We start from the raw sequence: 17890 nt of genomic DNA on the forward strand, positions 1-17890 counted from the left end.
GGGTCCCTCTGTCAAATTTAAGAACCCATTGTGGTCCATGAATGAAAAAGTTTGCCCACTCCTGGGTTAGAGTATCTGTCAGGACTAGCCCAATTTAGCCACACAGTACAATATACTCAGTTCTGGAAAGAGAAGACAGCTACTTTGAAAGCTTACAAGACAAAATCAGCAGGACTAAAGAAATCTCAAAGATAACTTCCACCTAGCCCTTCTGGCAAGGAATCCTATGTATCACCGAAACATGTCTCAGGTGGATTCCATTTGTAAAGGGAAAATAGGAAGGGAGAAGATGGAAAGAATAAGTCAAATCTAATGAGAGAAGAAATCAATTAGAGCAGGTGTGGGAAGCCATGGTCCTCAAGAGTCACAACTCAGTAGGGTTTTCAAGATTTTTTTTTTTTTACAATGAATATAAATGAGATTTGCATATCATGGAATTGGTACATGCAAAACAATCTCATGCATATTCACTGTGGAAATCTTGAAAACCTGACTGGTTGTGGCTCTTGAGGACTCTGGTTCATACCAGGCTACATGTGCAGCAATAATTACAAAGTTCTACTAGACAAGCAGGTACTGTGGAGTTGGAGTCAAAGTTGGTAAAAATATACCAACTCCACTTAAAAAAAAATATGGTAAAATTCTATCTTTTTATACTTATAAATCTGTGTTCTGGATCTAATATACTAGTAAATATGTTATACTTAACAGTATTTTAGATTTAGAACAAAAAATTTAAAGTCTAATGGGAGTATGGACACATTAATACTACCAATCCTAAGAAATGAGTCTACCAAAGTCAGTTAAGCAATAGCTTAAATAAGGAATTTTCTGCAAGTCACTAATATATATAATACAAACAAAATACATCAAATGAAAGATTTATTCACCTTGCATATTCTGGAAACGGGGATACTGCTGAAGGTTCTCAGCATATTGGCTTTTACACCGGGTGGTGGTTCAAATACAAAAATTCGACCAGCCCGCAGCAAATTCACTGGCACCTAAACATACAAACAAAGAACAATTGTCCTGCAAGTGAAACTATTTTTTTGTATTCACAAAATTTCACTTTCCATACTTTATTCCCTCACCACTTGCTTTTATTCAATATTCTGGCAATACAGTAACATACAAAGGTCATTTAATAAATAATGCACACTTTTTTTTTTTAATTTACATGTTTTTTTTCAAGTATTTCTTTACAATCCTTCAATATAGTCTCCCTGCTTTGCAATAAGCAAGTCCCAACATCCGTGAAGTTTCATTATTCTATCCAAGACACTGTTTTTGTTCAGTTGCCGGATGGCTCGGGTACCGGCAGAAGAAAGCTCTTCCAGAGATGCAAAATGATGTCCACACGTAGGTTGTTTCAACTTTGGAAAAAGGTCGAAGTCTGGTGGACTCATATCTGGACCGTAGGAAGCTTGAGGTAACACTTCCCAGCCATATTTGCGTAGTTTTTCAATGACAACCCAAAAAATTTTGATGAGCTCAAAAGTCAAACAAATGATGATTTTTGCTTATGATCATGAAGGCATTATTATCACAGACAAAGTTCCATGTGGAAGAAGTGTCACAGCAGTATATTATCGTGATTTTTTGGAAAAAATGTGCAGAAAAATGCATAGAACCCAACCTCAGTTGCTTTTGGCTGGGCCACTCATTCTTCATGACAACACTTGCCTGCACATAGGGAATGTCATTGAAAAACTACACAAATATGCCTGGGAGGTGTTACCTCTAGCTCCCTACAGTCCAGACATGAGACCATCAGACTTCGACCTTTTCCCAAAGTTGAAATAACCTATGCGTGGACATTGTTTTGCATCTCTGGAAGAGTTTTCTTTTGCCGGTACCCGAGCCATTCGGCAACTGAACTAAAAGGGTGTCTTGGATGGAATAATGAAGCTTCCCGGATGTTGGGACTCGGTCATTGCAAAGTAGGGAGACTATATTGAAGGATTGTAAAGCAATACTTGAAAAAAATAAAATAAGTAAATAAAAAAAAAATAAAAAATAGTGTGCATTATTTATGAAATGGCCTTCATTATTTAAAACACAGCTTGGAAGCCTTCAAACCTTTAACTTTCCTGTTATTTTATTTTTGTACTTGTATTCCTCATTTTCTCTCTCCATGTTCTAAACATCTTGTATATCTTGACGAATTTTTTCATAATGCATAATCAGATCGATTTCCTTGGGTTTTATGCAGCATTCCTCATGTTCCCAATGTTTTATTAAAAATTCTTATACCATTTTACCAACTCAGAGGGTATCCAAAGTGGTTTAAAATTAATCTAAAAATAGATAAATTACATTAAAAATGTAACCAAACTCAGATACCCTGAACTTCGCACTCATTATCAGATCCTCTTATCCAACTTTAACCATTACCATCCAATGCCCAAGATTCCTCTGCCGATTGCTTTCTGGAAGAAAGGAGCACCTTCTCATTTTGCTATTCATTAGCTTTTCAAACAAGATAAAGGTTAAGTTACTTACAAACGTCCACACAGCAGAACTTTAAATTTACCTTGGGGTTGATTTCCATTGTGAGAAAGAGTCTGAAGCAGGCATGAGGTTGTAAAGAGTGCAGTTTTTTCTCTAACTGCATTAACCAGCCTGGTGCCAAGTGAACATTCTTCAGCATAACCCATCTAGAAGAAACCAAAACATGAGGGGCCAATCTTTTATTACATTGAGGGCTACGTCAAATGAATCACCACCACTATGGGCAAATCTCAGGACAGGTGCACAGAACAACCAGAAATGATTAGAAGTAAACGAATTCACAGACTTCTGGCAAGTATAAGAGCAATTAAAAACATTTTCTAGGATAGAAATTTGAGGTTTTTCGCTCAATGGTTTAAGGGAGTGAGCCTGAATTCAGCAACTACAGCACTCAGATCCCACATTTACTTCTCAGGGATTTCTGTGCCACTGCGCATTCTAGAATTCTGCACATGCTTATCTTCTATATCAGGGATCTCAAAGTCCCTTCTTGAGGGCCGCAATCCAGTCGGGTTTTCAGGATTTCCCCAATGAATATGCATTGAAAGTAGTGCATGCACATAGATCTCATGCATATTCATTGGGGAAATCCTGAAAACCCGACTGGATTGCGGCCCTCAAGGAGGGACTTTGAGATCCCTGTTCTATATCAATTGAAAGGCGTATTAGTATAAATCACCCTCCATAGTCTCACACTTCCAAGATGAATTTATTATGAAGACGCTCAGAAGTACCACCTAAGTACTCAAAAATTTCATTCTATCAGGCTTTATGTACTACTTCCTCACCGGGTCTTATTCTTTAATTATCAAGTGTTAAACTTTCAAGTTAAAGTACTTCTGAGGGTCTTCATAATAAATTCATCTTGGAAGTGTGAGACTATGGAGGGTGATTTATACTAATACACCTTTCAATTGATATTTGCTGAATTATTCTCTCACATTAATCTTCTACAAAATCCTAGTGCTGTACATAAAAAAATATCTTCTATTCTATACATATATACCCCATGACCCCTTCCAACCATCATAAGTGGAAGAATGACTGCACATCAAATCGCTTCTTTTTCCTCCTATCATTCAGCACTGAACACAAAGTTTGAACCATAGGGCTCTATGGCACCATACCCAGTTCAAATCCTGCATTCAGTGCCACAAAGGGAGAGGAGAAAATGACCCAATGCATGGCTGCTTTCCTCTTTTGATTTTAGTTTTCAGGACCAGGACAGAGGGGATATAGCCAAAAAGGAACTAGCTGGGTGCCTTTGCACTGGAGTGTAGGGAGCATAGATTCTGCCCAAGTAACAAAATGACAGTGTGGCAGCTAAATATTAGTTATTTGTAACCTGCCCTTATCCAGAGCGGGAACAGTTAAACTTACTTAATAAAAATATTATTTATATAATATTACATATTTGAAATATGCTTTATTATGTATATATGTGTAGAAAGAGGTGAGAGAGATAAGTGTCTGTGTTCTCTGTTGAGATCTTTGTAGAGAATGATATGGGGGCCACATTTAAACTAAACTAAACTAAACCTTGGGTTTATTTACTGCATCTTCTCCGCAATGTGGAGTTCGGCACGGTTTACAGGAATTGGGAAAGAACGGAACTCCAATGGAATTATAGAAATAAGTATGATGAGAGGTTTAGAGGGCTTAGTGTACCAGAGAGGGAAAGAAAAGTTACATTTTAGAGAATAGCAAAGTTTTCAGCTGCTTACGGAATAGTTGAAGGGAGCTCAAGTTACGAAGTGGGGAGGTAAGATTATTCCAGAGTTCCGTGATTCTGAAGGGGAGGGAAGACCCTAGTTTACCAACATGGGATATGCCTTTTAAAGAGGGGAAGGATAATTTTAGTTTATGGGCGGATCTAGTGGAATTTGGATTTGAGGAATTCCAGGATAATGGAATAAAAGGAGGGAGGATGGCATGTAGGATCTTGAAGGTTAAGCAGACACATTTAAAGTGGACCCTGGAGATTACAGGAAGCCAGTGGAGCTTGGACAGGAGTGGTGAGACATGGTCAAATTTACTTTTTGAGAAGATAAGCTTAGCAGCGGTATTCTGGATTAGTTGGAGTCTATGGAGGCTTTTCTTTGTTAGGCTTAAGTAGATAGAATTGCAATAGTCCAATCTGGAAAGGATGGTAGATTGGACGAGGACGGCGAAGTGGTTTTCATGGAAGCAGGACCTTACTTTCCTCTGCATGTGAAGGCTGAAAAAGCATTTTTTTATCAAGGAGTTGAGGTGGTCGTTGAAGCATAGTGAAGAATCAATGGTGATGCCCAGAACTTTGCTACAGAACTCCAACTGTAGTGAAGAGCCTGAGGACAGTGGGATGGAGGTGTCCTCACGGGAATTTATTTTCCTGTCCCTGCCCCATTTCTGCAAGCCCTGTCCTCATCTGCACAAACCTCAAACAGTTTAAAACTGAGAAATTAGGTCCTTACCTGCTAATTTTCTCTCTTCTAGTCCCTCCAAATCAGCACAGAAATGGATGGGTTTACGCTCCTCTGCCAGCATGTAGAGACTAACACATTGACTTTTAACTACAGTACAAGTAGGCTGTGCAGTCCCTAATACACTCAGTCTTAATGAATAGCCAAGCAGAAAAAGAACCATGGTGAAAACAATAACATCCCAACTCCACACTTACATGGGGAAGACAAAAGAAAACAGAACTTTTCAGAAACGCCCCACAGTTCACCAGCTAAACCAGCAAAAGCAAATGCCGCTGCTCTTTAAACTCCCCAAACCACCACCACCAAATCCCAAAGAAAAAAACCTGAATTCTTCACAAAAATGCTAAACAAAATGACAGGGTGGGGGGTCTGTGCTGGTCTGGAGGGACTAAAAGAAAGAAAATTAGCAGTTAAAGACCTAATTTCTCCTTCTTTAGCGTCCCTCCAGACCAGCACAGAAATGGATGGGATGTACCAAAGCAGTATCCATCATGGGTGGGACCCACGAAAGGCCACCACAAGCACACGCTCACAAGACATTGCAGCCCAACACTCCTGAACATCCACACGGTAGTCCCGAACAAAAGAATGGAGCGAAGACCTAACTGCAGTTTTACAGATATCCACCGGAGGTACAAGGGAAGATTCAGCCCAAGAAGCTGTTGACGCCGAGTAGAATGAGCTTTGAGAAATTCTAAACAGGCCTCTTTTGGAGAAGATACACCAAATCAATAGCCTCCTTGATCCAGTGCGCAATGGTAGCCTTGGAAGCACTGTCCCGCTTACGAAGACCAACAAAGAGGACAAAAAGACGATCCGACTTACAGAACTCCTGGGTCCGCTGAACATAAGAGCGAAGGACCCTACAGACATTCAACTTGCACAACTGCCTCTGCTCCAACAAGCCCCGACAACTACCCAAGACCGAGGGACCATGGACCGTTTGACATGAAACGGTAAAACCACCTTCGGAAGAAAGGAGGGAACCAGCTGCAACACGACCCACTCCCTAGAGAATTCCAGGAAAGGAGGTCTACACCTCTGAAATGCATCTCGTGGAAGAAATGGCCACCAAGAAAACTGCATTAACAGGTGCAGAGAGGCTCAAACGGAGAACGAATGAGCATGGAGAGAACTAATTTGAGATCCCATGCAGGAACCGATGGCCGGACTGGAGGCTATAGCAATTTTGCAGTTCTTAACAAAATCACATCTGGAGAAGAGGTCAAATGCTTACCACGCAAGAGACCACGAAAAGAAAACAAAGCAGCAATCTGTACTCGAAGGGAAGACCAGGCAAGGCCTCACTCCAGGCCATCCTGCAGAAACTCCAAGACGTGAGGCCATTTATTTGGCCAATCAGGGACTTCCTTAGGCTCTGTCCTAAGGAAGACCCTGATTGGCTCAGGCACCTCCCAAGGGGGGAGGAGCCTGAGGCGCCTGAGCCAACAGGGCCATAGGCCCCTCCCCACGCATCACATGATGCACTGGGGCAGGGCCTAAGGCCCGCATTCGCGTCGGGCAGGTGGAAGAGAAGGAGCATGGAACATTTCTTTTCTATATTTGGCCTACACATCCTAGACCTGGTCAAGTCTAGCCTAACTTCCGGAACCTTACCAAAAAAATGGAAAGAATCTTATCATCAACCCTACGATTAAAGACTACAAACCAGTGCCCAAGAAATATCAGCCTATAGCCAATATTCCCTTTTTAGCTAAACTCACTGAAAAAATAGTCTTCTATCAAATTTCTAGCTTTATCGACAAAACCAGGGTTTTACACCCTAACCAAACAGGATTCCGTAAGCATCACTCAACTGAACTTTCCCTTATAGGCCTGAACTCAAAGATACTTTACCACCTTGATCACCACCAATCATAAGAACATAAGAAATGCCTGCACCGGATCAGACCTGGGGTCCATCCAGTCCGGTGATCCGCACACGCAGAGGCTTAGCCAGGCGTACCCTGGTGCATACATTAGTCACTCGTATCCCTCAATGTGTCCTGCAAGAAGATGTGCGTCCAATTTTCCCTTAAATCCTAGAATGGTAGTTTCCTCCACCATCTCTTTCGGGAGAGAGTTCCAGGCGTTCACCACTCGCTGTGTGAAGCAGAACTTTCTGACATTTGTCCTGGCCGTGTTCCCTCTCAGCTTCAGGCCATGACCTCTGGTCCGAGTCTGGGTCACATTCGCCAATGTGATTAAAGCTATTTCTTGCTCTCCATCCTTTCCCCCTGCTGGTGAGTGAGCTTGCTCCATTTTGTCGATTCCTTTTAGCAATTTAAAAGTCTCTATCAGATCCCCTCTCAGTCTTCTCTTCTCAAGGGTGAATAATCCCAGTTTTCTGAGGCGATCCTTGTAGCTCAAGTTCTCCATACCTTCTACTAGCTTTGTCGCTCTCCTCTGCACCTTCTCCAGCAGTGTTATATCCTTCTTCAGGTATGGAGACCAGTGTTGGACACAGTATTCCAAGTGTGGTCTGACCATTGCTCTATAAATCGGCAATATGACCTCCCTTGATCTACACGTGATTCCCTTCTTTATCATGCCTAACATCCTGTTAGCTTTCTTTGCCGCCGCTGCGCATTGAGACAACGGCTTTAGGGTCCTGTCTATCAGTACCCCTAGGTCTTTTTCTTGTTCGCTCTTCCCCAATGTTATACCTAACAGTTTATACTCATGCTCCTTGTTTTTTCTGCCCAGGTACATCACTTTGCATTTTTCCACATTAAAACTCATCTGCCAATTTTCTGCCCATCTCTCAAGTTGCTTCAAATCTCTCTGAAGTTCCTCGCTGTCTTTTTGTGACCTGATTGTCCGGCATAGCTTTGTGTCATCTGCAAACTTGACAATAACACTGGTCGTTTCTTCTTCCAGGTCATTTACGAAGATATTGCATAAGATAGGCCCAAGAACCGAGCCCTGAGGCACACCGCTAATTACTTTCTTCCAGTCTGAGTACTTCCCATTTATGCCCACTCTCTGTCTTCTGTTTTCTAGCCATTTTCCTATCCATCTTAGTATATCCCCTTCTATTCCATGACTTTGTAGTTTTTTGAGAAGTCTCGCATGAGGTACTTTATCGAACGCTTTCTGGAAGTCCAAGTATATTATGTCTACCGGTTCTCCGCTATCTACTTGTTTGTTCACTCCCTCAAAAAACTGAAGTAAGTTGGTCAAGCACGACTTTCCTTTCCTGAAGCCATGCTGACTACCTTTCAGCAGGTCATGGTTATCTAGATGCTGTACTATGCTGTCTTTAATGAAAGCCTCAACCATTTTCCCAGGGACCGATGTGAGACTCACAGGTCTATAGTTTCCCGGTTCTCCCCTTGATCCTTTTTTGAAGATTGGGATGACGTTCGCTATCTTCCAGTCTTCTGGTATCCATCCGGTTCTAATTGACATGTTAGCGAGGGATTGCAGTAGTTCTCCGATTTCCATCTTTAGTTCTGCTTATCTCACTGGACCTTTCCTCCGCCTTTGATACAGTTGACCATAAACTTCTTCTGTCACGCCTTCAAGAAATTGAAATCTTGGATCAGGTTTTGGAGTGGTTTTCCTCCTACTTCACTGAAAGATCATCCAAGGTAGTGTTCAACAATTCGTCCTGCGTACCCTTTAAAACCAAACACGGCATTCCTCAAGGTTCCATCTTAACCCCTCTCCTCTTCAACATTTTCATGGCACCCCTTTTAACCCTAGGCCAATCCATTGGCTTTACGATGTTTGTGTACGCAGATGATGTTCAGATACTTCACCCAATTAATCTTAATAGTCCAGACGAAGTAACACTCAAACCAGAAACTGGAGAAAATCAAATCTTGGCTAGACTCAAATATATTGGTCCTTAATGTGGAAAAGTCCAAACTAATGATCTTCCCCATTAAAGAGGGCCTATTAATCTAGGCTTCTCTTAAATTCAACAACTTGCCCATTAAAATTGTTGACTCCTTAAAACTTTTAGGGGTCACATTTGATAGCAAATTCACTTATCATATACACATTAGTACCGTAGTTCAGCACTATTTTCATCGACTAAGAATGATCAGATGACTCGCCAAATTGCTTGAACCTTCTTCCTTAAACACACTAATTCATTCTCTACTGATATCTTGTATCGACTACTGCAGTAAAACTGGTTTTTGCCATTGTCGTTACAGGATCAGCAGGTTTAGTGAATTTAGCCATTACTCCTTCAGCTGGCCCCAATTACATTTTACGTACTTTAAACAGAAGAATCTGATGAAGGACATTCTGACCTACCTGCCTGATTTTACTGCTGTGTTTATTGCCTTCTCAGCCTGATTGAAACCTTCAGCAGAACCTGAAAGTGAAAGAGCACAACTTAATATAGATGGCATGTCAAGTCCATTATAAATGCTCAAAAAAATTATTTGTATCTATTTAAAAAACTCTCTTTAGATGTAAAACAATTAGAGTTTATCTTGCCTTACCAATGGCAATAGATGTTATCTGTGTATTTTGTTCAGCTGCAAGATCTTCAACACGCCCACTAGCGTCATATCCAGGTACTGAACACATAAGTACTGGAGTACTAGGCTTTACCTTTATATGAAAATATAAAACAGAATGAATACTAAATACTTATATGAATAAAATAAAATATAAAGCTAATTAGGGTCACTTGTTTTCACAATGGCCAAAAATTACCATATATAATAATTAGAAAAATGCCTGAGAATTTAAAATGTATATTGTAATAAGTTAGCAGGAGAAAAAAAATTCATAACCCTAACCCAGTGTTTCTCAACTTCTTCAAGTCAAGTACCCCCCTAAGTCTAACAAATATCAACTGAGTACCCCCACCCAAGCTCTGCTCCAGACCTCACCCCATAATAATACTAATTGTATTGCAATTTCTACCATCCATTTTTCATATACACACAATATAATCTTACTGATACATAATGGTAACCATTTTTTTTCCAAAGAGGTCAAGGTAGATGACTTTAAAATATGTAAGGTCACCTCAGTAACAATTATAAAAAATAGACAAATATAGTGCAAAATATAGACAGCAGAGGCTGGCTTTGTTGCGCTTCTGACTGCCCAAAATTTTCAAAATACAGCAGCGGGGAGCTGGTAGGTGGGGGAACTGGGGGTGAGGTTGTATCCAGCTGAGAGGACTGGAGGATGGGGTTGGCTTGGCTTTGATGGAGGGGGGTGGGCAGGAAGAAGGGATCCCTGGCAGCGGTGGCTTAGGTGGACGGACGGGCAGGCAAAATCTGCGGCGGCGTGTACCAACAAGCTGCCTGCGCATCCCCATCAAAAAAATAAAAATTCCCTAACACTGCCCTAACCCATCAAAAAAATAAAAATTCATGAATTCCTCCTCAAACCACCAACACAGAGGCAGTTTTCAAAAAAAGTATATATTGGGACAAAGACCATGTGTACTTATCCAATTTTCAAAATACTCAAAGAGTCACTTGCACCCCTGCTGTGTGTATAGATTATTTCAAAGTACACCTATAGATCTGAAAATGACATATGTACTTTTTCTCCAATGTAGGCATAACCCTACTCATCTCACAATATGGTTTGAAGTCTGCACGTTATTCTTATCATTGAAGGGTGGCCAATTTCAGACAATTTATATTGGTAAAAGGCTTTTTACTCAGATCATCTTGAGTTATTCCCTTCATGACTAATTTTCTGATATTATGTTCTAAGATGAGAGTGCTGTCCATTTAATTTCCATAAAGCATATCTAAGCAGTTATTCTAATCTTTTCTTACAATACACTGAAAATATTGATGTTAGACATTTATATAATGTAAACATGAATATTTGTACTTTATGCAATATCAACGCTATCCAATTCAAATGAACAGAAGCCACTGTGGGCTCCAAATATCTGTAAATACCTACACCTACATCATCTCTAACTCACCTCACTTTCTACTATGTTCGCCAAGTCTAGCGGTTGATCTATGACAGACATGAAAGATTCACCAAGAATTGTTGAGACAAATATATGAGCCATGGCTAGTAAACGATCTGGGCGGAAAGTCTGGATCAACAGCAAGCGATGAATAGCCTGTCCAATAGGTGCTGAGAAGACAAAAACAAATAAATAAATATAAAGACAAAAAAAAAAAAGAGATTTTTCTGCCACCTTCCCAGCAGAAGGACAATCCAAAGCAGTATACAATGGTAAACAAATCACAACAAAACCAGACATAAGAACATTACAGATTATAAAAATGAAAAGAAAGAAAAAGAAAAACCCCCACACAGAGGAATTTAGGACAAACAAGAACTGTAACGTGATTTTATTACAAATTTGTACATATTGTTTGAACTTTTAGTTAGTACAATCCACAACGCCAATACAGGGACCTGCTGCAACGAACTGTAGATCCAAAACCAGAGGCAAAAGAACAGGCTTTCACAAAGAAACAAGAGACATCCACAAAGCACATCACATGGAGCCAGTTCCCGGATACAGGAGTATAAAGTGCAAAAGCTTTATTTCAAATTTAAAAATACCAACAAACAATGGAGACTAAGACCCAACACAGGCCGGGTCTCGGCAAATTTAGCCTTCCTCATAGAAACATAGAAGATGACGGCAGAAAAGGACTACAGCCCATCAAGTCTGCCCACTCTGCTTACCCACCCCCTGTCCATGCCCAAATGACCCAATTTCCTTATCTTGACCCTCGTAGGGATCCCACATGGGTATCCCATTTATTCTTAAAGTCTGGCAAGCTGTCTGCCTCGATCACCTGCACTGGAAGCTTGTTCCAATGATCAACCACTCTCTCTGTGAAGAAATACTTTCTGGTGTCGCCATGAAATTTTCCGCCCCTGAGTTTGAGCGGGTGCCCTCTTGTGGCCGAGGGTCCCTTGAGAAAGAAAATATCATCTTCCACTTCGACACGTCCCGTGAGGTACTTAAATGTTTCGATCATGTCTCCCCTCTTCCTACGTTCCTCAAGAGTGTAGAGCTGCAATTTGTTCAGTCTCTCTTCGAATGAGAGACCCTTGAGCCCCGAGATCATCCTGGTGGCCGTCCGTTGAACCGATTCAATTCTGCGCACATCTTTACTGTAATGTGGCCTCCAGAATTGCACACAGTACTCCAGATGAGGTCTCACCATGGCCCTGTACAACGGCATTATGACTTCAGGTCTCCTTGCTGCAAAAGTGTAGTAATAAAATTGTCTCAAAAGCAAACAACCGTCCAATAAACCTTTAAGCAGTGGGTGTCTTTCTGAATATGATGCCCCTTCTTTCAGGCATTCACTCCCTAAATCCCCCTTTCCCAAGCCATTTCTTCTACTTCAGGAACTTTAGAATAAATCTCTGAACAATCAATGGGTTCTATTTGTTCCATTATTGGCATCATCCTCAAAAATAAGTAGATAATTGGTTACCAATAGGACACAGAATAACTTATAAAATTCTTCTTTTGACATTTAAAACTTGTACTACTAATTGTCCTGCATTCATTAACAGACTTGATCTAGAGAATGACATGGGGAAAAAATGTGTCCCCGTCACTGCCCCATCCCCGCAACCACTGTCCCCGCCCCGTCCCTGTACCATCCATACAAGCCTCAGTACTGCAATATTTAGCTTATTCCTTCCCAATAAATCAAAGTTCTGGCTGTTGAACTAGAGCAGGGATCTCAAAGTCCCTCCTTGAGGGCCGCAATCCAGTTGGGTTTTCAGGATTTCCCCAATGAATATGCATTGAAAGCAGTGCATGCACATAGATCTCATGCATATTCATTGGGGAAATCCTGAAAACCTAACTGGATTGCGGCCCTCAAGGAGGGATTTTGAGACCCCTGAACTAGAGAAAGAGATGTTCAGCTGGCAGGGCTTTGTTTATAAATTTTTATCAACACAACTAATATACTACTTTATCCTAAAGCAAAAAAAAAAAGAAAATAACCAGAGTTTTTTTTTTTTCTACCTTTGTTGTCTAGTTTCTGCTTTCCTCATCTTCTCATTCAATTCCTTCCATTCACTGTCTGTCTTCTCTCTGCATCTTCCATTTGCTCTGTTACTGTGCCTCTCCCTTCACCCCCCAATTGGTCTGGCACCCATCTTCTTCCCTGGCATTGCCCCCCCCCTGTGTCCATATACCATTCCCATGTATGTCCCCTTTATGTTTCTGTCCCTATGCCCCCATGCACATAATTTCCCCTCTGTTTCTGTTATCTTCCTGTGTCTAGATTTCCCCTCTCTTCCTCTTCCACACCAATGTAGCTTCTTTCCCTCTTTCTTCCCCCCCTCCCAGCATCTTGCTCACCTGCCTGTCCTCCCCTTTCTTTCCTGCTGTGGGTTTCTTTCTCTCCCTCTTCATCCCTTTGGCCCAGTATCTCTTTCCCTTTCACTCCCTCCTTCCTAGTGTGAGCCGGGAACACGCGCGGTCCAGCAGCCCCCCTCCCACCCAATCGCAGCATTCAGTCATCTCCCTCCCTCCACCTCACCTTAGGTGCCGACTTTAATTCTTCTTCTCCCAGCTGCATGTGCGGCTGCTTGAATTGTTGAATTTTCTTCTCTGACGCAACCGGAAACAGAAGTTGCATCAAGGAGAAGATTCAACAGTTCGAGCAGTTGCGCGCGGCTTATTGAAAGCGTGCGGCTGGAAAAAGAAGAATTAAAGTCGGCACTTAAGGTGAGGTGGAGGGAGGGAGAAGGCAGAATGCGGGATGCGACGATCGGGTGGGGATGCTGAACCACGCAATTCGTGATTGCTTCACTGCGGAGACAAGACCATTCATTGCTCCACATGGCGGTGAATGGCCTTGTCCCTTTAGCAACCACTATTTTTTCTCTTGTTTCGGCGGGTTACCTGTGGCTAGCATCCACCGTGTCATTTTCTATTTTGATCCCTTATAATCCCTCAAGAGCTCTATGTTCCTCTTCAATTCATCTTCTATCCATTCCTTCACTTACTCATATTTATACATTACATACATCTATTTTCTCGGCAACTGCTTCTTCTATTTGGAACGCCGCTTCACTGGATCTAAGAGAAGAATCATCATTGGATCGGTTCAAATCTAAATTAAAAACTTTTTTATTCAGAGACGCTTTTAATACTTGAATGTCCTTTTCAGGATGGCTTATGACTGTTAACTTTTAACTCCTTCTTTTAGCAGAATTTTAGACTTAATTTGCTCCCTTTCCTTTTGTTTTTTTCCCTTTTATTTCTTTCCTATTATTATATTGTAGTTCTTCCCTTTATTATCCCATTGTACCAGTAAGTCTCTAGTCATTGTTTAGTAAGTCCTTAAATGTTGGGTCTTTGTAAAAATGTAAAAATTGAATCTATGGGTTGTGTTTTATTGTTCATCGCCTTAAAACTTTGTTTAGGTGTCGCCATACAACATATCACAAGTAATTGGAAAAATTGGAGCACACTTAACAGTTTTTGGTGGAACTCATTGTACATTTATAAAATGGAGAGAACAATAGCCATACAAAAAGGAAATTATAAAACATTTAAAGAGATCTGGGGACCATTGACAAATTATTGTAATGAATAGATACCATTTTTCCATTATAAGTACAATGCAAGTGAAGGGGTGGGAGGGGTGAATTCTGAATTTTATTAAATGATTGGATCAGTAGAAAAGAATATTTTATAGGATATATTTGATTGCATATGTTATGGTAGGGTGGGAGGGAAGGGGTTAAATTTTATGTATTAATGTTAAATTTGATAGAAATTCAAGTGATGTATTCAATTTCAATTGTCAATTATTGATACACTTGTAAGATGTTAAAATGAATAAATGTTTATATATATATATATATATATATATATATATATATATATATATATAAAAGAAACTTTGTTTAGGTGATTAATTAAATTTTTAATAAAACTTGAAATTTCAATGTGGCTCAAACTCAGCTGTGATATTTTTCTAGACTTCTTTAGTGAGCTAGAGCTTGGAGAAGGAACTGGCTTGCCTCCTATTTCCCCATGTTGGGTCCTGTATCCCTAGCGGACTAGGTCCTTTAAGGATCTTATGTGGATGATTTACTTTTATGTGGATGATTTACTTTTATGTGGATGGAATTATTTTATGTGGATGATTTTAGTGTACCTTTGGAACTTTGACACTTTCAAATAAAGTCCATTTAGGAACATCGTCACTCCAGAGTTTTTTTGGTTTTCTCTGGATTTTCTTCTTTGTGGATATTTTGGGGTCAATTCCTTTTGTTTTTTGCCTCCTATTTCCCCACCAGCTATGGGGTTTGTGTGGCTCTAGCAGCAAAGGAATCCTTATTTGACCGTCAGTGGCTGGGGAAATAACTGTGTGGGCAATAGGGGAAGTCTTGGCTTCCCCACTGCCGACAAATGGTGCATGTGCGAAGTGAAACCCTGCACGCTGGCACCCGAAGCCAATGAGCATTCCCCCTCAAAGTAGCCAGAACCCTACACGCGCACACCGGTTGCATCCACCGCTCAGCAAGCACACAAAGCGTACTTTTTCTGCTTTTAAAAAAAATGCTCATTGTGAACGCGTAGAAGACAAAAGAAAAAGCTGACAGTTAGAACAAGAAAGCAATTAAAGCTAATTTAAAGCTTCCTTCCAGACCGGTTGCCTCAAGGCTTTTTTTTTTATTTTTTACATAAAGCAAAAACTTTAATGGACAAGAGAGCAGACCCCACAGGCTCTCAAAGCTGTGGCAAGGCGTACAGCTGAGACACCTCTAAGGAAAATAAATTTGGGGAGGTGGAAGAAATGGGGGGAGGGACTCGACCATTTGTGTGTGGCACCCCTCGAGGTCGGACAGACCCCTGAAAGGGTTCCCCAAGCTCTGTCTGGACTGCAAAAAAAGGACAATAAAAAGGTCATTAATCAGATCCAACAGGCCCTAACTATCAAAAGGAAAGACTGCACAGGCTAGAGACCGAGAACAGACTGATTGTAGATGGGACTGCACAGCCCAGTTGTACTATTGCCAAAAGTCAATGTGTTCTCAGTCTCCACCTGCAGGCAGAGGAGCGTAAACCCATCTGTTCTTTGTTGGTTTGGAGAGACAATAAAGAAAACCAATTTTAAATCCCCCTTTCCTAATTTTGTTTTTCAGGCTGTCATTCCATTACTCATTAAGCCATGCTGTGTGCTGGGAGCTGTAAGTGCTGAAGCTGCAAACAGCTTTCAGGGAGAACATCTGCCTCAACAAGCCTGGAATCAGGACTGACTCTTGGGCTCAATGAACTGACTGGAGACCTCAACCCCCACAGGACTTCGTGCACGCAAACAGAGGGAGATAGCAGTCAGCCCCGAGCCTGGAAAATCCGCCATGAAGCCACTCTGCGCTCAAGCCCACTTTGAATGAACCGGCGGCAAGCTTTGTTCCCAAGGGTTCAGTCCCTGAGTCCTCAACTGTAGTGCAGGCTGGCTGTCCAAGTGTATGCACTGCAATGCAGTCTGCCCCTTGGAAGCAGACTCTTGACCTCAGGGTCTGCGCTCTCCTGTAGCCAGAGATTTCACAAGAATGGGATCCTCTGCAGCACCAAAAAGCCTCGCAAACAGTCCAAAAACTGAATATAATTGAAAAATAAACATGAGCAGAAAAGGCCAGCTTCTACCATCTCGCTTGCAGAGAGAAAAGTGAGGAATTGGAGGACAGCCCAGAAGGCTGGGAGACAGAGCAAAAGAATGCTAATGAATCATCCTACAAGAATTCTCGTGAGAAGGGAATGACTACCCACATGTTCAGGAATGGAGTGTCTGTCACACTAGAATTTAAATATGTCTGTTGACAAACCAAGCTCCATTAGAGAAGGGAAAAGGTCTAAGGTATGTTGATTTAGAGGCATTATGTGCCCTATTGCACTTACTTGAAGGTTTCTCTTCCACCCAAAGATATGGCACAGTCTGCTCTGGTGAATTACTGTCCAACCAAATGCAGAATTGCTGCAGTAAAAAGAAGACATAATCGTAATACATGGCACATGATAGGCGCATTCTATTGAGTATTTTATAAAACTTGTCATATCTACAGCTACTGCATTGAGAGAGTGATTCTTGATGTCCTAGTATAAAAAATATTCTGCAGTATCTAACATTCTGGTATGTTTACCAAAAATTAAGCAGAATACTAAGAATATTCATACAGAAAGGAGGGAAGGGGGGAACCAGGTACAAAGCACCACACATTTTATAACTGTGTTCTTCAACCTTTTTACACCTATGGACCGGCAGAAATAAAATAATTATTTTGTGGACTGGCGGTTGAAGAACACTGGGCTAAGTCGTGGGCCAGACCCCGCCCATCTCTACCCAATCTCCACCCCAGACCCCACCCCCATAATAGTACTAATTGTAACACTATTTTTTCCATTCATTTTTCACAGATACACAATATAATCTTATTAACAACACATAATGGTTAACCACAAAATTAAACTAAACAAAGCACACTGACAGCAGATGCAATTTCTCAAAATTGACATAATTCAATCACTAAATTCAAAAATAAAATCATTCCCCCCTATCTTTGTTGTCTCCCTCCCTCCATGCTATGCCTTACCTTCTGGCCTGCTCCCGCCTGGCCATTTTATGCCACCCCCGGTATCTTCAGGCCGGCTCCCTATTCCTCACTGATGCAGTGCACAAAGCGGCTCCTTGGGCGTCCCATGCCTCATCTGGAAGCCTTCCCTCTGATGTTGCGACGCCAGAGAGAAGGCTTCCAGTTCAGGCGCAGGACGCATGTAGGAGCCACTGCCCGTGGCTTTGTGCACTGAATTATTGAGGAAGAGAGAGCTGGCTCGAAGATAATACCGCATCGATTGCACCGTAGACCAGCGGTTGAAGAACACTGTTTTGGGCCTGATGCACGTGCTGGCCCTGTGAACCGGCAGGAAATTTCTGTGGACCGGCTCCGGTCCACGGACCGGT

General features: G+C 41.4%; 1 protein-coding gene across 1 annotated transcript in view; it reads right to left on the minus strand.

The window, feature by feature from the left end:
* The window catches only part of DYNC1H1 (dynein cytoplasmic 1 heavy chain 1), a 312112-nt gene that overhangs the window by 58286 nt on the left and 235936 nt on the right, over positions 1-17890 (minus strand). The window contains exons 64-69 of the mRNA XM_033953397.1: positions 16831-16906; positions 10900-11060; positions 9440-9551; positions 9249-9309; positions 2537-2660; positions 891-1004 (exon numbers count right to left, since the gene is read on the minus strand). Coding sequence (XP_033809288.1) covers positions 891-1004; positions 2537-2660; positions 9249-9309; positions 9440-9551; positions 10900-11060; positions 16831-16906 — 648 coding nt within the window. The remainder of the gene's footprint in view (positions 1-890; positions 1005-2536; positions 2661-9248; positions 9310-9439; positions 9552-10899; positions 11061-16830; positions 16907-17890) is intronic.

Source organism: Geotrypetes seraphini, chromosome 7 (genome assembly GCF_902459505.1).
Source record: "Geotrypetes seraphini chromosome 7, aGeoSer1.1, whole genome shotgun sequence".
Lineage (NCBI taxonomy): Eukaryota > Metazoa > Chordata > Amphibia > Gymnophiona > Dermophiidae > Geotrypetes > Geotrypetes seraphini.